At 40.2% G+C, this 23,779-nt stretch overlaps 1 protein-coding gene across 2 annotated transcripts in view; it reads left to right on the top strand.

Annotated features, from left to right (window-relative positions):
• Positions 1 to 2,286: 2,286 nt before the first annotated feature.
• LOC117263891 (gamma-enolase) overlaps positions 2,287 to 23,779 on the top strand; it is a 40,356-nt gene continuing 18,863 nt past the window's right edge. Inside the window, exons 1-4 of one of the 2 annotated variants that reach the window (XM_078175920.1) lie at positions 2,287 to 2,408; positions 17,320 to 17,405; positions 21,806 to 21,901; positions 22,553 to 22,611. In XM_078175920.1, coding sequence (XP_078032046.1) covers positions 17,321 to 17,405; positions 21,806 to 21,901; positions 22,553 to 22,611 — 240 coding nt within the window. In that variant the 5' untranslated portion in view covers positions 2,287 to 2,408; position 17,320. Of the gene's footprint in view, positions 2,409 to 2,433; positions 2,454 to 17,319; positions 17,406 to 21,805; positions 21,902 to 22,552; positions 22,612 to 23,779 lie in introns of those variants that run through there. The other variant, XM_078175919.1, reaches the window with a different exon arrangement.

Below are 23,779 nucleotides of genomic sequence, written 5' to 3' on the forward strand. Positions count from 1 at the left end.
AAGAAGTGATAATTTAGCATGGGACAAAATGATTAAGACCTTCTGTTCATGTCTTTAATAGGTGTTTGTTTTGGTTCTCCTGGCTAGTCGTGGTGTGTTGTCAGTGGAGGGGAGCTCACTGAGGAAAAAGGCCAATCGACCTTCAGTGGTAACACAGCAGAAAATGAGATAATTACAATGCAAGGCACTTCTCCATTACCCTTTCCCTCTGGATGGCTTCTCTTTCTCACTTCATAAGCATTACATTGCACTTTGATTTCTCCTAACTGTTTTTTTTCTTCTTCCCTTTGTTGTTGCCTCCTGGTTTCCTCTCTTCTCTCTCACCTTCTCTTCATCTCTCTCTCTCTCTCTCTCTCTCTCTCTCTCTCTCTCTCTCTCTCTCTCTCTCTGTGTCTCTATCAGTCGCTCACCCGTGGCTAACCGGGGGGATGGATGTCAAGGACGTTGTGCTGCTTGTCTCCCAAAGATAATCCCATTAAACTCAGGAATTTAATTATAGATTATCTCACACACTCACACTCACACACACACTCATACACACATGCACATCCAGAAATGTGCACACAGGTGCACAGTGCACCTCTCTGTGCACAGAAACCCACATAAATACAGAAACTGGTACCTCAAGATAGCGCTCACCCATGCAGAAACATTTTTATCATACACAAAGGTAACACACAAAGACATGAACACACACACACTGGCTTCACCCTGTTGCCCTGTCAATGTGTATCAGTGTCACCCTCCAGTTGGCATTAACAACTTCACCAGTCTGTTTTTAGAGCAGGAAGGACACGGCACAACATGAATTTGCGGTGAACACAGGAAGTAAATCTAATAGTCACTGCTGCTCAGAGCTCATCTGAAACACTGTAACTGCCAAACAGGATGAATCTGCAGGAATTTTAGGCACACTGAAAACAGTTTTAGTGCACCTGATTTGGGTTGTATAGTTTGTTTGTTGTGTGAACGGTGCTGAGCATTTTACCATCAATAAATCATTACAGTAATTTAGTGACACCTTTAGTTTTATAAGTTAGAATTCATGTATAGAATGGTGCAGAGATGGCATTTTTTTGTGGGCCAACCAGGAAGTTGGCATCGCCCTGGTTCCCTGGACAAAAGCCAGTAGGATTTTTCCACTGGATTTTATTATTGCATTATTACCTTCATTTTAAGACGACTGGGATATTTATTGATGCACGTGAAAGTCTCTTCAGCTTGTGTTAACCACAGACATTATTTCAGGCATCTAATGATAATAATAATAATAATAATAATAATAATAATAATAATAATGATACAGTCAGTGACCCATTCAAGAAATCTGTTGACTTCAAGACAAGGGAACTGGGTGTGCAAAAATGCTAACTCATTCCTGCAGCACCAGGTAGATACGTAAAGGAGGCTGATGGGTATCACAATATCAACGTCCTACCTCTAATGAGACAATGAGAGGGGGTAGAGTTCCTTGGCATGCAAGGGTGGTGTTCAAAGCCACCAATTAACTCAAGCTGTGCCATCTCACAGCTCCACCTCCACATTACCTCTTTCTTTATCATATTAACATTTCTAAAGAGACACAGTGAGAGCTGACTCTATCACAGGAATGGTCATGGCCAATGTTCAACACCAACAAACAAAACTGGTTGTGTTTCAGTCAGATATTACTGTGTTTCCGGCGGCTTTTTAGCCACAAAATATGGGTGTTTTTTAGCAAGTTGTTTTCCAAGAGGGATAGGGCCATAAAGATATCGCTGTGTTTCCAAGATAGTGCCACAAAAAGCAGCTGTTTTTACAGAGACATCGCTGTGTTTCCTGCAGGTTCAACTACAGGAGTACCTTGCTCAAGGGTACATTAAGTATCTTACGACTAATCGAGTAGCCTGGCGATTCAAAAATAAATTGATGATTTGGCAACGTTACAGCACAGCATCTTTCTGCTGCTGCATTGTTGTCAGCGTTTGTGTGTTTAAATGCTCACACACACAAAGAGCATCATCATGTCTGAGTGTGGTGGAGAAGGATAGGTTATGTAACTGTATATACAGCGATTGAACCCCACTGCAGCACCAGAGAAAAAGACAGGGAGACACAGAGGAAAGAGAGAGAGAGAACCGGTCCTCCTTTCATCTATATTTACCTCCTCTGTCGGGCGACGAGCCTCTGCACCCCATCCTTATCCCTTCATCCCACCCCTCCGTCCATCTCCTCCTTTTTAATTAACCCTCCTCTTCTCCTCCTCTTCCTCTCTCTCTCTCTCTCTCCATCTCCCTCTGAGTCATCTCCCCTCCCCCCTTTGTCACACATCTCACCCCCCCCCATCTCCTCCTGTTTTCCTCTCCCTCTCTCTTGCTCTGCCTCTCCAGTATTTTCTCGGAAAGGCAGAACACACACACAGGCGGCAGGTAAAGGAAGGAAATACTCTCTTCCTCTTTTCATCCACTCAAGAGGTTTTGTGTTTTTCCATCCATTGTTTTTCTCCTTCTTTGATTTCATATTGATCGGCTGCTGCTGAGTGCAAAGAGGATGCAGAATGATGCTGCTTGTGTGCGAGATAGAAATGCTACAGTTGTAGGTGTTATTGTATCTGTGTATGTATGAAAATGGCTGTCATGTGTGTGTGAGTGAAAAGAGACAGGAAAGCATACATATGTGCAGATACTGTATATGTGTCAGTTTAAGGTGTTGCTGTGCCAGTGTGTGTGTGTGTGTGTGTGTGTGTGTGTGTGTGTGTGTGAAAATGTGCTTCATGGCTGTCAAATGTGTGTGTATGTATGTGTGTCTGGCACCATTTATGTGTGGATCCTGCAGTCAAGAGTGTGTGAGATGGTTGATGTCTTTTAATATGGCAGGCACAAGAACATGTGTGTGTGTGTGTGTGTGTGTGTGAGTGAGTGACTTTGCTTCATGTATTGGCTGCAGAGATATGTGTGTGTATCTTCTCTTGGATTTCTTGGAAAATGGTTCTTTATGTGTGTGTTTGTTTAGGTGTGTGTTTTGGCTGCAGGGATATTATGTGCTCATGCAGTCAGTTATGGTCTAGTCCCTGGTATATCAAGTGTGTGTGTTTGATGGTTAATATTTTTTGGTAAATATGGCAGGTGTGGGAATGTGCGTGTTTATGGGATTTTGTTTGTGTTTGTGTGTACTTGTACATGCTGTATAGTGAGGACCAATGTACTTTTACACAGAGTGGGGACATTTTTGGAAAGTGAGGACATTTTGGCCAGTCCTCACTACTTCAAAGCATATACTGTAAAAAGTAATTGACATAGCTACTGTGACATCACCCACTGGTTTGCGGACTCCCATTTTGAAGCCTCGAGTTTGGCATTTTGGCTGTTGCCATCTTGGTTATTTGGTTCAGGTTATAATCAGGTTAAGGTTGGGGTTAGTGTAAGGGTTGGAGCTAGGCATTTAGCTGTGATGTTAAGGTTAGAGTAAGGCGCAAGGGAATGTATTATGATAATGAGGTTCCTCACAAAGGGGAAAGTACAAGAATGTGTTTGTGTGTGTATGCATATCCTTGTTTACATATGTTTTGGCTGCTGAAATATTACGTGTGTATTTTCTCTCAGTTTTTTTGGAAAATGGCTGTTTGTGTATGTATTTATGTGTTTGATCAGGTGTGGGTTTTGGCTGTAGTGATACTGTGTTCATGTGAGTGTTTTTTTCACGTTTTGGCAATGGAATATTTATGTGATATGGTCATGTAGTCAGTTATGGTTTATCATAGTTTGATAGATTTTTTTTTTTTTTTTTTGAATTGGCAGGCGTTATGCATATAGTGAGGACCAAAAAACATATTTTAGCAATAGAGTGAGGACATTTTTGGAAAGTGAGGACATTTTGGTCCATTCTCACTTTGTCATAGGCCTTTTTGAGGGTTAAGACTTGGTTTTAAGGTTCGGGTTACATTTTGGTATCAGTTAGGTTGGGGTAAGGGTTGGGGTTATGCATTTAGTTGTGATGGTTGAAGTTAGGGTAAGGGGCTAGGGCAGGGATACTAAACTCTCTTTGCCTGGGGGGCACTTTTGCACAATAAGCATTTAGTTGTGATGGTTGAAGTTAGGGTAAGGGGCTAGGGCAGGGATACTAAACTCTCTTTGCCTGGGGGGCACTTTTGCACAATAACTAGAAGCCAGGGGCCAGTCTCAGCAGCCCACACAGGTATGATGTACACATGGCTGTTTTAAGGTTTTGAGGAAATAGGGGGCTTAGCCTGACCTCTTTTGGGTTGTCGGGGGGGATCCTCGGATCCTCCTTTTTTTTTTTTTTGATAAACAAGCTCTATTTTGATGCTTTTTAATTCATTCTGGCACCTTATTCAATTTATTTTCATTGTGAACTAGAAAATGATTTGGGGACCAAATTGCACGTGGGCTGGATTTGGCCCATGGGCTGTAATTAAGAATCACTGGGCTAGGGAATGCATTATGACAACAAGGGTCCTCACAAAGATATAAGTACAAGAATGTGTGTCTGTGTTTTGGCAGCGGGAACATGTGTGTGATCTTGCAGTCAATTACGGTCGACTCTGTGGTAAAATAAGTGTGTACGTGTGTGTGTGTGTGTGTGTGTGTGAGAGAGAGAGAGAAAGAGTTGATATCTAACATAGAGGGCACAGAAATGTGTGTATTTATGTGTTCGAGATCTCTGGCGCTGTGTGTGGGTGGACATTAAGTGTGCGTGTCGGGGTACTTGTGATAATTGTGAGTTGAAGATATATGTGCGTGTGTTAATGTGGACACATTAATAGCATTACGTATGTGCGAGACTGCTCCACTTGCTCTGTGTGTGTGTGTGTGTGAGCCTGCCATACGTGCGATGATCAGCCTTCTGTTCCCCCTCTTCCTCTTCATCCTCCTCCTCCCTCTCTCCATCCCCCCAGTTCTCCTCTCCTCTCCAGCCAAACAGGGTCATTTAATTATTTATCTTTCTCTCTCCTCCTCCTCTCTTTATCGCTCTATCTCTCTCGCCCTGCCTCGTTTCCACTCACTCTCCATTTTGTCCTCCATCACTCCCTTCCTCCCTCTCTCTCCTTCCTCCTAATCATTCTCTATGTCTCTCTCTCTCTCTTTGCATATATTTCTATTTAAATCCATCTTTCACCACTCGGCCCTCCTTTCTGTCTTTTTCTCTGCCTTACTTGATTCGTCTCTATCCCCTAGACATTCTCTATATCTCGCCTCCTTTCTCACCACATAAAGTATCAGTATCAGAATCAGAATCAGAAATACTTTATTGATCCCCGGGGGGAAAATGTGATTTGTTACAGTCGCTCCAATGTAAAGAATAGAGAATTATAAGTCATAAGAATAAGAGTATGAAATTGAAGAATGTAAATATAAGGTAATAAAATAAAATAGAAATAAAAATGCTACAATGTTTAACACTAGTACTTACGATATTAAAAATAAAAATATTTTCACTGTGTTGAATCTATGTGTGTAAAAAATATACAAATATGTGCGTTGTGCCACATTACACTGTATAAACTAGTATGTTATGTTCATAAGTATAAAATGTACTATGCTACGATGTTCCCTGCAATATCAACATTAACAGAAGAAAATGCCGCTGCACACAGCCATTCCCCAGCTGCAAGTAAACGGCTACATGTAGCTACATGCTAATGTCAGGGAAGCATGTAATCTTGGTTGACAATGTTGTTAAATTCTCCCTGATTTTGGATCATTTTTCTGCTGGAACATGTCTGGTTGTCCATTTCAGATAGAGGGTGACTACAGACGTTCCAGCACAGACAGTATGAGGAAAATAATGTGTTTTTTGAACATTAAAGCATGTAAACATGTTATTGTAGAAAACCAAAACACAAGTGTGAACCTAAGTCCTCCTGAAACCTCACATGAGCATGAAACTCTCTTCTTGATAAATCAACAATGCAAAAGATGAACAACCTTGTCATATACCTAACAATGCATATATATTGTCATGGAGTTAACAGTCTACTGTTGAATTCTGGGCCACTTTTAGATGAATTCAGAGACTATGGTGCCACATTTTGTACCATAATGCTAAAATAAACCCTTGTGAATTTGCTGTTCTAGGAACAATGGCTAAGGATCATGGGTAATGTTATATTAAGAGTCATCAGCCATAAACTATGATACAGGTTTACTGATTAAACCTGCAATATTGTTAAATTATTCTGAGGAAAATTAGGAACATGATTAAAAGAAAACTTTGAAATGTAAATTTACAGTGTGGAAGAAGTACTTGTTGAGTTACTGGCTGACCCCCAGTTTTTTGGTCTAAAATTTTTCAACTGTGTTGGTTTTTGGTTAGCAGTTAATTAGTTACATGTGCTTGCAATTCAGCCCCTGATCGGCATTTTGTTTGAGGCAGTGGTAGACCAGCATCTCTTGTGTTCAGCAATGTTGCATCACTTGTTTTCTCAATGGTGCCTCACTTTGAAGAGAGCGATATATTAGCTGCAATTCCCCATCTGAAATTGCTATCTGACATCAAAGTAAAGCTACACAGCATACACTTACACTGATATTGATTTGCTGCTGCCCCTGTCTACAGCAGTACATTGCTTAGTTTTTGTGGTGGTACTCCTGTCTGCTTCTCCAAACTCGGGGCATGCTGACATCTACTGTATGTAATACATTGCCTTTGGACAAGTACCCCATACAGCCCCACTTCAAAAGATCAGAACTAGCCCTTTAAGTGATTTTATATTCCAAAACAGAAACAACTGGGTTGCTTATTTGAAGATTAAAAACAAATGTAAATACCCAGAATACATTCTGAGAAGCACTTTCATATATGCAATATTTATTGATCTGATGTAATTTCAAGGGGTACTCCACTGAGTTAGTTGAGGGACTTGCAACAAATTGGTGAATTTTCAGCAGGTCAGTGAAGCAGTGGCTGAGATCCTGACTTTTAGTCTGTAGTATTGGTCATGCTCAGCACACTGGATCCTACATTTCCCCTGATGCATCTATTTTACTGTGGTCATAAAAAATACAAACTTCTAAAAAAAAAAAAAAAAAAAAAAAGATGTGAATTTTTGAAAAGACATGAATATAATATAAAAAATCTATCTATCTATCTATCTATCTATCTATCTATCTGTCTGTATTGCAACATGATTCATTTTCTTATTTTATCAAAATGGATATTGATGTCATTTGTATTTGAAGTTAATATTAGATCAATATTTAGGAAAGAAAAAGAAATGAAAGGAAAGGAACAGGAAATATAGCAAAAAACACAAACAAAAAGACACTTTTTAGGTAATAAAAACATTGATTTAACTATCATTTAATTTCTGAATGTTCTATTTACTGTAACAAAAATAAAAAATAATGTTTTTGTTTTCCTTATTTCTGACAGAGACCTAACAATCATTATATAAAGAATCACACATCTTTTGCTGAACACCCCTTGTCGAGTAAATGACTACATCTTTAAAACTCACACTGCAGTATGTAAGGCTGTCTGCTCAAAAGTCTCCAAGTTTCTAATGATCTGGGTTATTTTTTCAGACTTAAGACAGCTCCCTCCACAGAAAGCCACAGAAAATATTCTATATAATCCTCCTACTGATGAGTAAACTGCTCTGCCTCTTTAATCTTCAAGAATCAAACTGAATTGAATCAGAAGATTAGAGATCTATTGTTCTTTACATTTTGTCTTTCTTGCTGTATCAATCACTCTTTACTTTCCTCTCTCCATGCCTCTTCTCTCTGTATTTGGATAGGATTTTATATTTCATCTTCTCTTTATTTATCTGTCTGCACTTGTTTCTTTCTCTGCCTCACCTCCCTCTTTCCCTCCATCCTCCCACTCTTTATCCTTTTCCCTCCATACAGAAATACAGTAGATACCATGATAATGGTATCTACTGTATATACATATACATGTTCTCCATCTCCTCGCGTGCTATCATCCCTCTCTCCCTCATTCACTCTCTCCCTGGCTCACCCACTCACGTGTTATATTTTTCAGTGCTGGTATATTTTCTGCTGAGCACTGCAGTCTCTGGTAGGTGTGGTGTGGTGCGTTCATGGGTATCCTCCCTCCCTCTGCTGCTGCTGCTGCTGTAGAGCTTACATAACTCCCACCACAAACAGCACCAGGCGAGCGAGAGAAACAGAGGAAGAGAGAGGAGATAAGAGTTAATGAGATCAACTCATTAAGGTGGTGACATGAAGAACATGTGTTTATGGATATGAGATGAGTGTGTGCAGCAAATATTGACAAACAGCTTGCTAGTGTCATGTGCACATGACTGACATTCAAATAATGTTAAAATGTAAATGAATAAAAAGTGTCCGTCAACACACGGGTCTGTTCTGTAACAACACAGTATGAAACTTTGCATAATGTGGGGAGGCAGTAAGATGTTTTTTGGCATTACAAGACTGTGACTGAAACATTACACTGATCTCAAGTTAATATTTTCAAGTCCAGGGAAAATTCATAATAATTAAAAAAAAACAAAAAACCTTAGAGACGTTTTGAAAACCTTCCAACCACCTTAGGGAAGAGCATCTGTTTTTGGAATATAAAAACATTCATGCCAGTACCTCATGTAATTATGAGCCCAATTGCCAGGAGAAAATGTTAGCAATTATTATTAAGTAAATGCATGTTTCTGCAAACCACGGATATGTTACATTTGTACGTTTCATACTACAGTATGTTTTATATCAACATTGCTAAAGTGACATGGTGTTGATTACATGTATATGAGCTGACTTTATTATCCAGAGGTGGAAGGAATGGAGGATGGTGTGTCACATAGGTAAGGTGGCTGCCAAGCTGCAGACCACTGCTGCAGACAAAGAAACAAACAAAAAATACGGCTTTTTAGCGACCTGTCACTACGTTTCTAGCAGGGATAGTGCCACAAAAAGTCATAATTTTTACCGAGACATTGCTGCATTTTTAGCTGAGACAGTGCCAAGAAGAGTGGTTGTTTTTATCAAGACATTGATAGTACCATGAAAAGTGGTTGTTCCAAGACATTGCAAGACATTGCTGCATTTTCAGCCAGGATAGTGATAGTAGTGTTTTTTTGAGACATCTTCGTATATTTTCAGCAAGGATAGTACCATGAAAAGCGGTTGTTTTTTCCATGACATTGCTGCATTTTCAGCCAAGATAGTGCCAAGAAAAGTGGTTGTTTTTCACAGTCATGGATGTGTTCAAAGTCAGGATTGTGCCACAAATAGTGGTTGTTTTTGCAGAGGCATTGCTGTGTTTCCAGCCAGGATAGTGCCAACAAAAGTGGTTACTGAGACAAAGCTACGTTTCTAGCTGTGATAGTGCCAAAAAACGTGGTTGTTTTTACCAAGACATCACTGTGTTTCCAACCAGGATAGTGCCATGAAAAGTGATCGTTTTTCACCAAGTCATGGCTGCGTTTCCAGCCAGGACAGTGCCAAGAAAAGTGGTTGTTTTTACTGAGACATTGCTGCTTTTCTAGCTGAGCTAGTGCCAAGGAAAGTGCTTGTTTTTACTTGGACACCACTGTGTTTCCAGCCAGGACAGTGCCATGAAAAATGGTTGCTTTTCACGAAGTCATGGCTGCGTTAAAGTTGGGATTGTGCCGCAAACAGTGGTTGTTTTTGCAGAGACATTACTGTGTTCCTTGCCACAGCGGCACAAAAAGTGGTTGTTTTTTACCAAGACATTGCTCTGTTTTCTGTCAATATTTTGCTAACAAACCTGTTTTTTTTAAGCTCAAATGTTTCCATTGCCCTAAACACATCAAACACAGCATCATCCAAATGTAAAGAAACGTGAAGTTTCAATGATTCTGCAGTCTACATAATAACATAGAAATGTAACATGTCCATGGTTTGCAGAAATGTACAATGCCCAACATTTATTGTGGTGACTGGGTGAACATAGCCTGATGTCTTATTAGAAATAGGACTGAATGTAACATAGACACTAGATATTCAGGTCTGGATGCTATTTCTAGACATGCTGACTAAATTTTCATTGGAGGTAGGAATATTACTGACTATGTATAATATTCACTGCCTGCTTTGATGCTTTAAAGATGTGATCAAGAATGAGAAAAAAAGAGGTGTGAAACAGTTGGCAGGCGTCCTGTATTCTGCTGCTCCACCCTGACGAAGAACTTTCAAAAAACTGCAGTACTCTAGGGTGTGGCTTCAAAACAGCAACCATAAAAAGAGCATGATAAAAAAGCCCCATGGAATAAGAGGCCAGTAGAGAAAATCACCCACGCATCAATCCCCTCGACTCCGTATGTGTGGAAGTTTCTCTATGCTGGCGGCGACTCAGACACCTTATCTGCTCTTTCTTATGCTGAGCACCATTTATACATTTTACACATTTTGCTGATGCTTTTATCCCCTGCGACTTATGATGAGCGTGAGACCTGAATAAGCATAAATTGGTGGGTTATCGACATTGTAATCGACCAACGGTGAGGGGAACAGGGTTCAGAGCTGCTGATGGAAATATTCCTGAGTCGCTCAGAACAATCACATACGATAGAGGAGTGCTGAGCAAAGGAGTCAGAGGACAAGATGAAAAGACAAGAGGAGTAATGTGATTTCTCTGCAGGTTAAAAGCAACACACGAGGGAATTTATGTCCCAGGGAAGGAGGGGAGAGGTGACAGGGAGACGAGAAAAAGAAAAGAATTGTGTGTTTAATGTCAACAGGAAGGCTTTACATAAACAGAATGTGTTTGGTGTTTATCTGACTCACAGCCTGAATGCAGAGGGAAAAATATAGAGAAAACATGATAACAAAATGTATAAATCATCCAGAGAAAGACAGATTTTGTGCAATTACAAAAAAAAAAGACTTTTCAGTATTTCAGATGGTCTGAATGCTGTTTTAATCTGTATTCCCGTTACAGGGTTGCCACAAACATCTAATAGACAGAAAGAAAAGAGAAAAAGATCAGGAAAGATTATATAAGGAACATTTACATAAGACCACTGTACATTCACTCAATAAGGATTTAACTGGGTTATAAGACTATATAAACAAACAGAAATGTCAGAAAGTTGGAAGAGAGGACAGAAGAGGATATTCATCATTTTTCCCCCTCACATTAAAAAGGGACACTTTGAGAAAATAATTGAAATGTTGTGAAATTAAAGCACATTATCAAACAGAAATTCAGATGTCAAAACAGGAATGAACAGCCTCTAAAAGAGCTGTTGAAGAGGATAGAGACTTTGATGTTTCTGTTTGTGATGCGTGATGAAGCTGTGCTGTTTTAACAAATTTGTCTTTAAGACTTCTGCAAAGTTAAAAGTGTTATTATTGAGAAGTCAGTGTGACAGAATAGTAAAAACCTGAACCAGTCACAGTAAACTTTAATCAAAGATGACTATTGATAAAAGCAATGAAGACCAAATTTGTTGGATTAAGCCAGGCAGTGGTGGAGGGTAGCTACACACAATTACTTAAGTACTGTACAATTCTGATGTACTTAAACTTTACATGAATATTCCAGTTTTCTGCTACTTTACTTCTGCTCCACTACATTTCAGATGGAAATACTGGCACTTTGTCACACCCAGGGGCGTAAATATAGACAGTGCAGGCAGCACACTGGGGTCTGAGGGGTGGAGGGGCTCAATTACTACTTGGAAATATGCCTGTGTTCAAAGAACTCACAGTAAGTCAAAAACTGTGCAAAAATGGTGCGATTTTCTATATATGCCCCCCAAAAAGGCAAACCCATCTCCATCATGGTTTTCTGTTTTTGCAAAACAGTATCAATCTATGACAAAATTTTATGTTTATTCTACATCAACTATTTTCTTTCGTAGATTTTGTCATGTACAGATATGTAATGAGAAGGGGAAGGGGACCTATACATGCATTAAAAAGAGAGAGGTTAGAGTTAGGGGGCTCCCCATGGACGGGCACCCTGAGTAGTTGGGGGTTGGGTGCCTTACTCAAGGGGACCTCGGCATTGCCCAGGAGCCAGATTGCACCTCTTCAGCAACTAGTCCACACTTCATCTTAAGTCCGGACAGAGACTTGAGCCGGCGAACCTTCAGTTCTTAACCCAAGTCCTGCAACATGTTACCCTGGAAATCCAGAGTTCTCGCGATAGCACACTTTGAATTTGCTCAGCGAGTCACTCTGCAATCTGTAATAATGCTCATTACCCATGCCCTCGTAGCCAAGTTGCACCAGTCACACTGATGTATCTGATATAGGCGGGCCAGAGCGAACAGATGACGACAGCGCTGTGACAATGAAGTCCAGAATCAGTCAGTAAACATTGCAAGATGGCTACGGATGAACACCAGTTGTTTGAAACGGCTTTGGCCGCTACAATGAACGAGTTTTGCTTTTTGGCTTTTTCTCTAAAAGAGGAACAGAAGACAGCGCTCGAGTCTTTCCTTTGCAAGAAGGACGTTTTAGCTGTTTTGCCGACCGGATACGGCAAGAGTCTAAATCTTTCTAGATTTGGGTCTGGATTTCCAGGCTAGCAACATGTATGTTGATGTTGCCCAATATCGAGTCTCTGTTTAATCATGTGGCAGCTAGTTTACATGCAAAATCTCTCAATACTGACAAGCTGGGCACATCTGCAAGTGGATGTAACATAAACGTGGCAGTCAGACACGCTTTTGGTAAAATATATATACGTATAAAACTCTGTGTGTGTGCTTCATAACTAGCAACTATGGCGCACTTCACCTGTCAAATTAATGTCCAATAGGGCCCATCAAAAAACATAACATCACATAACTTACGTCTGTCAGTCACGTGCATATGTTAGACCGTTCCGCACTTTTGCAACCCAAAACATGTTTTTTTCTAAACCTAACCAAGTAGTCTTGTTGCCTAAACCCAACCACAACCGTTTGACAATGTTAACCATGTGTTACAATGTGTTTAAACCAAGACACAGCTCATTAATTAACGCTATAGGGTGTGTCTCATAGAGACGCCAAAGGATGCCTTAGGGGCCGGAATCACACACTAATGGGCTGGATAAAGTGTCGGTATTTTACAACTTGGAATGAAAATGTGTTGGATATGTAATATTTCTAATGTAGCACAAATGTTGAAACTTCACATTTAAACAATGCTGTAGGTAATGTGCTGTTAGGTTATAGTTTGGAAAAGATCATGGCAATAAAATATCCAATTTTTGGGCACAATGACAGCTGGAAATGTCTCTAATATCTTGGTAAAATACAACTAGTTTTGTTGTTTATCAAGCTGTTCTCACAAATTATTTGTATGTTTTCCTTTGAAAAGCACCCAAATTCGTATGTAACCCAGTAGTCCGAAGCGTTTGTATGACGACACAAAAACCCCCTAAATTTCGCTTGGGACTTTGACCTGGAGTTGTGTGTTTGGGTCCGGTGGAACTATGAGTGAACTTTGAGTCATTTCATTTCCTCACCATGTTTCTTTTCCCAAACCTATCCACAGTAACTTAACATGAATTACCTCACTGTACATTAAGGATGTAACGCCATTCTTGGGGGGCAAATTCGTAGGATAATCATACGAACCATTCTATGAGAAGTTGTGTTTGTTGGTTTCGAACAGTGGTCTGAAGCTTGTCCGGTCTGCTGTTAGGTGCCACAATATCCACTGTCCCCTCTACCTCCCAATGACAAAGTCAGCTTATATACTACATCATTTAAGAAAAGTTGATATGATACATATGACACGCACAAATGTAACATATCTGTGTTTTACAGAATCATACAATTTCAACATTTTCCTCTGGTGATGGGCTGTTTACTCAACAAAATAAATCCCAGAAAATTATCCCAGATCTACCAGCTGCAATATTAAAGCAACACTAATGCATTAATAATTATATATCAATGATGTAATTGGTTACGTATTATTCTGAAATAAGCCATTCTGCAAAATAAGTACTTTTACTTTGGTATATTTTGATGCCAATACTTTTTACTGTGGAACTGCTACATTTACTTCATTAAAAGGTCTCAGTGTTTCTCCCACACTGCAGAGGCAACTATATTAAATGCTGTGTGAGACACAAACACAGGAAGCTTCTGTCTTTTCATCAAGCGGGAGTTACAGAAACACTGTGTATGCGCATGTTGGCTCGCAGGAATGTGTTAATGGAACTTAGCCATCCTTAATGTAATTATTTGTACCTGCACTTCCTACGTCTGCTGTAAGGAGACTGTAAATCATTGTAACCTCTAAAATCTAATTTCCCATTAGATCTGACTTCAGATGGTACAATATCTATCTCCCTGTTGGCATTACAGTGTAGTTTTGCACTGATGAATGCCCACTAAAGAGGCACGATGAGAAAATATATGTCCACAGGAGCTGACACACCCTCTGCTCTGTCAGTGCATCTGTAAGGACGGCCTCATAACGGTGACAGGTTTCTGCAAGCTAGCAGCGAGCCAGTTTTAGCCCCTCGCAGATCAATGAAGTATTCATACAGCATGGAGACGAGGAAGACATAAAAGGCCTTTTTTGACATATTGTTGCAGTGCTGCATGTCTCGAATATCAATGAGGAGAAAGAGGGGAAACACCCACAGAGGAGATCAACACGGATGATAGTGACATGACAATGAGGACAGAGCTCCTGATGTTTTAGAGTTTAGGTAATGACATAGTGATAGAGAAATTTCAAATAAATCATCAAACTGAATGAGTTTATTTTTTTAATTACGTGAGCAGTGAGAAACATAACAAAAATGAGTCCTTTCATATTAGTGGTTAGAAATGAAAAGAGTTACATCCATATGTGATTTCTTCTTGAGATCCAATCTCACCGGAATGTTTCTTCATGTCCCTCTGTGGTACAGGATTTCATAAATAAATCTGTCACTAAGTTTGTGTGTAAAATCCCTCATAAATTCCTAGTAACCACTAACCACTTTCAAACTACTGATTTACTGAATTGGATCGTGTCATAAAACTTTAATATGAAAACAGAAAACTTCTCAACTCTCTCTCCTCTAGGGTTTCCAAGTGGTATTATTGTTCACAAAGACAACTGGATCGCTTTCTGTTTTCCTCAGAGCCAGCAAATAATCACAAACATCATGATTAAATTAGAAAAGCTGACCTACTGGGGAATAAATGTTGAAAGCAATACAGAATGCTGAGAGCCTCATTGCGTTATATTCCATTATATTTTCTATATGGTGAATTGCTCCCTGCCACCTGAATTTCATGCTTTCCTTTACAGGATATGAAGTGTTCGAAATTAAGTGTTCAAAAGTTTCTGTGAGAGGACCCCCAGACTTCCGTTTGTGCCCCCCTCTCAGTGTTTAAAAAAACCCTACAGCCTTGGTACTACCCTTGGCAATGCCCTTTTGATTTACTACTTTCTCCCCAAACTGCCGCAATTATCTCCTCTGACCTCATACTGATCCCACCAATTACATTGCCTAAAATCACATATATGGGACTGCTCTCCCAAACACGAAGTGATGCCTTTGGGGAAAACTATCGATGGCTACCAGGTTGCACAATGGTTGATGCACTTCCTTTGTGCTGTAAATGGAGCCTTAATTTTTCCAGAAGATTGTACCTGGTGGCAGACAGAATTGCAAAGTGAAATTGAGGCTCATAGGGAACCACTCTAAATCAACCTGGTCTAACTCTGAAGTTGTCGAAATCTGGCACTTGGTCAGTGACTTCCAATGTCAGACACCGACAAAATAAGCCGTCCTTTCACGTTGGCATAATACACAGCCGGTTGCTGTTATTGTTTATTGGCGCTCAGTGGTGTAAGGGGTAATTGTGGTGGGACAACACCAAAAGTTAAGGCAACGGAAGTCTGAGTGCGGTGGGTGGGAGGGGTTTTGGATGAATCCAACAACCAGCAACCACCCAACGCTGCGTCCCATATCATCAACAATCAGTGCACCCAGGGTACCTTGCATGGCATGTGTCACAGTGAAAAGTCCATGACCAAATGTCGATATGTGACACAGATGGTGTAATTATGCCATAGCCATTACTCTGTGCAGTCAACATCGATTTCATCATGAAAAGTTAAAGTAAAAAACTTAAAAAGCTGTAGCTTTAAAGATTTTTTTTTAAAAAAATCTGTATAAACAGGAAGTCACCTTCACAAGCTGTAGCATAACTGCAAAAAGGAAAAAAAACAACAATAACAAAAAAAAACAGTAGCACACAAAACAGGAAAAACAATGAATTTTAGCGAAGATAAACTTTCAGGCAAAAAAATGCTTATTTTCTGCAAATGAAAATGATGAATTATTTTTTAACCCTGCAGTGTTAATTAATTCTGTGAACAAAAGTAAACAATAAACCAGCAGACAAAAGAAAGAAAAAAAAAACAGATTTGAGCAAAACATGGAAATGTAGCTTGGTGCCCTGCACTGCTGTACAAAAGTGACAGACAATTCTGTTAATGTTAAAAATTACTTGGTAGAAATGTTATCAAATAGCTGTTGTTGCTAAATGATAAAGGGTGAATCAATACATTTCTTCTCATTAACAAATCCCATGAAAAGACCAAGACCAAAGTGTTACTTCCCAAACCTGTGGCTCTCAGCTCCAAGCCCATTGGTTCCTACTGAAGACGTAAATCTTTAAAAATAAATACATAGTTTCATTTTTAAAAAGGGCTCAGTAACTTCCTAAAACAGCCAGTCACTGCAATTTTTACCAAGCAAACAGGATGAAATAGTGCACTTGTTTGGGACTATATTATGTAGCGCATTAATCCACATTTGGTGCTCCCGTGAAAATCTAGGGGCAGCAGGAAGGTGTATGTGGGACTGAGTCAAAAATAAATTACAGTGTGTGTGTTCATGGTAATAAATGAATGAATGGATGTCAATAGCTCTATGGCACAGAGGAACACAATCTGTCAGGGTGCACAGTGCAGCCTTCTTTCCAGTCTGGATGAAAGCAGTGGAAAACAGATGCATAATTTCGTCTGTTGCGGAAGAATTTAACTGCAACCTGCTTCCAAAAACACAAAGAAACTGCAGTGTGTGTGTGTGTGTGTGGTAGTGTAACAGTATACTGTATGTGCGTGAGACTGGTGAGCTTTGATTTTCACAGTGAATCTGCAGTGATGTTGTTTCTTGTCTCCCCTGACAGGTTGTTCTTTGTGTGTGTGTGTGTGTGTGTGTGTGTTCAATGTGAAAATAGATTCTTCACCCATGAGATCTTTCTCTTTCCTTTATTCTTTCTCCCTCTTTTTCAATCCAATCTGAAGCTGCCATCACCAATACAACTGTCACACTGTACCTGTAATTCTGACAGGACGCAGAGCACAGCACATTACAAGGTAGAGCATTCGTAACGCAGTCTCTTTTCCTCCCTCTCAGGATGTCGATCGTCAGCATCGTTGCCAGGGAGATCTTGGACTCCCGGGGAAACCCCACTGTGGAAGTGGACCTTTGCACAGAGAAAGGTGACTACTGACAAGCCTGACTGCAAATATTAGATGGGGAAAACAACAACGTAAAGTTATGGATGTCTGCACAGATTCATCATGTCAGAAATTAGCCAGAAAGCATTAAGAAATTTGGCAGCGCAACAGCGTTTCTGCTGTAATCGTAAATTGTTTCTGACATCAAATGACCTTCATTTGACCTATGTCCAGATCAATCAGTCCTCAGCTGAGGGAAGATTGGGGCTTAGAGTCTTCTTGTAGGCTGAAGGTCCACATTATGAGCATGCTTTCATAACCCTTCTGTAGTCACCCAGAAACAAATCAAATTCATTACATACAAGATAACTGTTTAATTTGTATACAGAGAATAAACAAAAATATGGTGTCTCCTGAACTTCAGATCAGTCTGACAGTCTATCAGTGTAATAAAATAAATAAAAACTGATGGACAGATTCATCACAAATGTCGACCAAAACCAATTTCCGGATCTCACATAAAACTTTTACCAAAAAATTGGTAACTGCTGCAAAGAGGAACATTGACAGTCAATTTCTTTTAAATTTGGGTGGACCACTCCTAAACGGGGGAGTATGTGTTAAAGGGGAACTGTCTCGAAATCATAGTTCTGCCCATTGAGGATTAAAGGTGCTACATACAACATTCAAAGCAATATAGCAGCAAACAACTATTTACTATGTAAAGATATAGTGGAGTAATGGCAACCTGAGCAGAGAACCAAGTCACGCTACCTCTCTTGGTGTTGGTGTGTAATCAAAGCTTCTTTTTTTCTTTTTCTTATTGTGGTAGATTGTACAGCTGCATGTACATGTTAGTGTGTGTGAGTCCCTGTGAGAGTATCTCATTGGCTAGTTAACTGCCAATGCTCTCCTCTGTGCTCATATGGCTGTTACAGCTGCAAACGGCGTCCCAACTCACGGTGGCAGAACAACATCGTTGCAGAAGCGTAGCACCCACTAGAGCAGGGGAAGGAAACTTTTACAATAAAGAGCCGTTTTGGCCAAAAGATTAAAGGGCCAATGTGTAATATTTGGCATGGTTTATTGTCAATCTGAATCTGAATCTGAATATTCTACCCATTAATATGTTTATAAGTGTATAATCGCTATAAAATAAAATTCGTTTGGTTTTCGTAGCCTTATAGTTATGCTTTTATATATATATATAGGAAGGGCCTTGCTTTAGAGAGGTCGCCATCTTGCGCCGCCATGTATGTACGGCAGACCGAGCGGACAATCCAGCCAGCCAGAGAACGCGTTTCGCGTGTATAAATGAACCAACGAAGACAGCGGAAGGAGGGAAAAAGGAGGAGGAAACAGCAGAGAGTGTTAGTAGTTCATCGATAGAGAGTAGTGAAAAGTTTTTTAGTTATAAAGTTTGCGAATGGACCACACTTACCACGCAACAGGAGAGAATGAACCTGAACCGTCATCTGCGAGGAAAAGAAGTTGCAACTTCACTCCTTCACTCTCTGCGGCGTTTTCCTCCTGATGATATATCTCCCCAGCGATGGTAGCAGTAGCACCGAATCCCATTCTGTGCATTCAGCCTCTCTTCTCACCCGCTCAGCATCAAATACATGGAGTTCCTCATCTGTGTGCTCCGGCTCAAACAGGTATGGCTCTGGGTCTGTGTCCGCTACAAGAAACTCTTCAAAATCGCGTTCAAAGTCGTCCATTGCAGCTACTATAGTCCGGAGATATCGCTAGGCTAAATAAACAGCTGAGCTCTGTTTACCAGCTATGCTGTCAGTCAGTGTGCGGGCTGGAGATTGAGCAGAGAGGGGAGGGGGATCCCCACTTAGCATGGTAAACAAGTATGTGTGTAAAGTTATGAAGTGTGTCTGTTACACTAGAAGAGTCAGAGTTTGGGACGGAGTCTTTTACCCCCTGGAGTGTTACTGGAGTTTCTGGAGTGCTCAAATAAATGGGCCTTTTTCCCGAACACTCCTCTGGTCTCCTGCTCATGAGGGATTCATTACAATATCGTAACATGGCTTAGATTTCTAAATAAACATAAACCTCAGACCTACTCCTGAAAAACTCGTGCGCAAGGCTTTTTGTCCCTACGAGGCCGCCGTCATTTACCCGACGGGAGGGGTGAGCGAGTGAGCCCTGCAATCTAGAATTTGGCCACTGATGTCACTGTTTTCAACCCATTTTACACACTGGCCCTTTAAATAAAAAAGTCTGTCCCAAGCCACAAAACTTGAGCCTTATAATGTAAGTAAAACAGCCTATAAAGTCTTAATTAGTCTATAAATGTCACTTAGGGTGACCATATTTTGATTTCCAAAAAAGAGGACACTCGGCCCGGCCAAGAGATAGCCTACTTAAATGATACTTACTCAAAGATGCCTTATAATTTTAATATATTTAAAGTTTATATGTATGGATAGAAAATTCAGTTATATTACAAAATAATATCTCTCAAAGACAGAAATTCAAATAGGCACCTATAGATAGGACACACACACACACACTAGAATGTGGCTACCCGATCTGAGCCCGACGGGTCCCGATGGTAGTCCTACCCGACGGGTTGGGCCGGGTCAAAAATGTATAAATTGTATTCGGGGTCGGGTCGGATTCGGTCGGCTTTCAGTGAAAATGTAGTGTAAAAATAAATAAAATCCTATTGTCTGTCCTGTTTATTGCTCGGGGACTGTTATTTACATGACAACAGCTGAACAGAACACACACACATTGGCTGTTTGTTTCTACCTCTCCCCTCGCTGGAAGCCTCGGACCTTCCGCCGCCCGCCTCCGCCTTGATTAAACGCTGAAAATAAAATAAAAGAGGAAGACAGGTTTTTCCTGTTTTATCTTATTTTGTTATATTTCTCCCACTCCTCTCGCTGGAAGCGTCGGACCTCTCGCCGCCCGCTTCCGCCGCCCGCTCCCGTCTCAAACACGGAGGTCTCCCTCTCCGCGGAGCACCCACGGCGCACGCCCGGCCTGTTAAATAGCCTGTAACCATAACAACTGTGTGACACAAACTCAGTGCTTTAGTAATTAAATAATGTCGGGCTCAGTTCGGTTTTTGGACATAACAAAACAGAATGACTGTCGGGTTCAGACGGGTTCGTGTACTTTTCTCTCGGACTCGGTCGGGTTCAGAAAGAAATATGCGGCCCGTGCCGCACTCTAACACACACACACACACACGCAAGGAAAACCGGACATTATCATCAATTTATAAACACCCCCCGGACGCCCCGGACAGGACGTGAAAAGTGGACATGTCCGGGCAAAAGAGGACGTTTGGTCAGCCTAACATCACTAATAGCTCTGAATGAGCACTCATAACTCATTTGCAACATTAGCAGTGAAAACAAACAAATCTGTCCACATACTATTTGAGTCTTTATTTTACTCTAAAACTTTTTTTTTTTGAATTTGTAATCCAAAGCTAGACACTGCTGTTGAAGTTCAGCAAAATTTATAGAAAAAGGTGGTAAGCCATTGAATTTGAAAATTAAAATGTTAAATAAAACATTAATAATTTCCACATAATTTTTTGTCAAAGCCACAGGGAGCCACTGGAGAGGGGCTAAAGAGTGTCAAGTTGCTTATCCCTGCACTAGAGGGTGACACAGGAGTGGGTTTTTGCTTCTGTCCCATCCCACTCCCACAGAACAACTCGTATTTTGTCCCAAACCTGGAAGAAAGACTTCCGTACTGTCTTGTTCCCATGTTAAGTTTTTAAATAATAAAGAAAATAGTGTGTATTCACGTTAGAGCTGCATATTTATGTACAAAAACTGAGCATATTCAGTCAGCCATACAGTAAAACATAATGCTAATAATTCCTAACAGCTGACAAAGCTATATTGTACATATTCGTTTTGTTATACATTTATATCTTTTTCCTATATTTATTGTAATTTTTCTAATCTATGTTTATGTTCATAACTGTTGCAGTACCTTTTCTTAAATTCATTTCCTCTTAATATGTTTATTGTATTAAATATAATAATAATAATTAAATAACTAGCGCTTAGTCTGTTACCACTATGCTAACATATAATAGGAATTACCTTTAACATGCTATCCGGAATTAGCATCATGACTGCAATAATATTATCTTAAATAATTCATTTTACTTAACATGCTTCATATAAATCAACATGTGCGCTCATATTTAGAAGCATGTATTATACTATGTTCAGTGAAAACAGACTAGGTTAGCACCGTTAGCCGCCAGTTGCCGGCTTAGCCACCTCCATGTTGAGAGCCGTGTGCAGAGAATTCCGACTCTGAATGTGGCATACAGCTCCTTTGATTCAAACAAAAATGTCTGTAGAATGGAAACTATGAACTACATTTTGGTTTCCTCCTCTCGTGTCAATTCATAACATTTAAAACCTTAATTTTTTCTCCGTCTTTCTGATTTTCAGGTCTGTTCAGGGCTGCGGTGCCCAGTGGAGCATCCACGGGGATCTATGAGGCCCTGGAGCTCCGAGATGGAGACAAGAGTCGCTTCAAGGGCAAAGGTACGGTGAGAGATTGACTGTGTTTGCATTCATATTCACATTCTTTAAACAGTTAAAGCTACAACGTGTTAGTTTTGACCGTAAGAGGACAGAAGGATTTCTAAACATTCAAAAAAAAACTGAATTAGTCCTCTGCTCTGATTTATTATCTTAACATGGGCTTTCTGTAATGTGTCTTTCTCAAAAGCTGAAACACGTCATTAGCGTGGCATTTTAACCAAACAAAGTTTCCGTATTTAACAACCACCATTCCCATTATGCATATGTGAAGCCGAATGCTAGCAAAGTACATTTCTTAAAAAATCAGTAAAGTTCAACCTATAGTGTCCAGTACAGTTGTAAATATTAAGTTACAGAAGCTAGTGGAAAAGAGGCTAATACAGACTGCTACCAACACATTTGTTGTTTTTCTTGTTTTTCATCACTAGGAATCAGTTTAATTCAGCTTTTAGCCTCCAGAAAACTTTGTTACATTTCTGCTTGTAAATGAACCTTGCCTGTGACCAGAAAGCTAGCAGACAAGAGGCTAGCGTGGAATCAGTGTCAATATCACAAGGGTTCTTTAATGTTGGATTTAGACAAAGAGTACATTTACATTAATTACTTTTTTTCCTTTTCTGACTCACTAATCTTATTTGTCCTCTCTTCCAGGTGTTTTGAAGGCAGTCGGGCACATCAACGATACTCTTGGTCCCGCTCTTATAGCCTCTGTAAGTCATCAATACGTTAGTCTCGCCACCAGACAATCAGAGATCTCCGCCTTCTGATAGTCTGGGGACACTCCTTTCTAAAGTGTGTTTAAAACACTGGCGAAAACGGCTGGCAACAAAGCAACGCCTCTTGCATTTTTGAAAAGGACACGCCTTCTCGGAAATGTGCGCTCCTCCTTTTCTCGTCCACAAGGAAACAAACACACACAGAGCTTGAAAATGGATGCCGAGAGATTTAACTCCGTTTTATCAAACGTGTGCTCATCCGTGAAGAAAATATTTTTTCCAGCGGATGTCTTAGTTACAACATTATTGAGCTAACTGGAGTAGTTTCATGTCGTATCCGACAACGGGAGGCTTTTAACAGATGACGTCCTGATGTTAGCTTTGCTGCTGCTGTTAGCTGTCCCTGTCAGCTGCAGCCACTGATGCTTTCCAAACATCGTGGTTTCCTAAAACTGAATAAATACCACACATAGCAACACAAAACTGCTTTGCTAGCTCAATCATGTTGTAACTAAGATATCCGCTGGAAAAGATTTCACGGACCCTTTAATGAGTTATTACCTATTACAGACACTGCTAACGGCTAACAGGGCTAACAGCTAATGGTTAGCCCAGCTAAACGTGCACATAGAAATAGTAATGTTTGTTCAATCGTTGTGTTTATAGACTTTACAGACATCGGATTAGTCCAAACGGTGATACAGTGATGTGAAAAATGTGATATATAGGCTATATATATAGCTAAAAGCTCTGCTGGTTTTCTACCCTGAAGTATTTGTAAACAACAAGGTGATTCCCTCTAACGTTATAGTCCAGCCGGACGGATGAGTCATGGCCTTGTAAAAGATTATGTTTGTTTCTTTTAGTTGGCGAGAATGTGTCGCCGCAAACGCGACAAACATCCACTGAACTTTGACGGCGTTTTCTGCAAGCACGGCTGAGCCATTTTGTACCACTACACGTGTTTCTAGTGGGACTATGTTTACAAGCACAAGAATTCAGCGAGCCACCGAAGGACCACCCTGCAGATTTACTATTGGTTCTGCAACGTAGGGAAATTACTCTGAAATTGTATCCGCCCATCTAAACACAAAATCAGGGAGAAAGTCATCAGTCTTTAGTTAAGCAAAGTGTCTAAAGACTGACTTGTGAGTCTATCAAT

The sequence above is a fragment of the Epinephelus lanceolatus genome, chromosome 16 (assembly GCF_041903045.1).
Source record: "Epinephelus lanceolatus isolate andai-2023 chromosome 16, ASM4190304v1, whole genome shotgun sequence".
NCBI lineage: Eukaryota > Metazoa > Chordata > Actinopteri > Perciformes > Serranidae > Epinephelus > Epinephelus lanceolatus.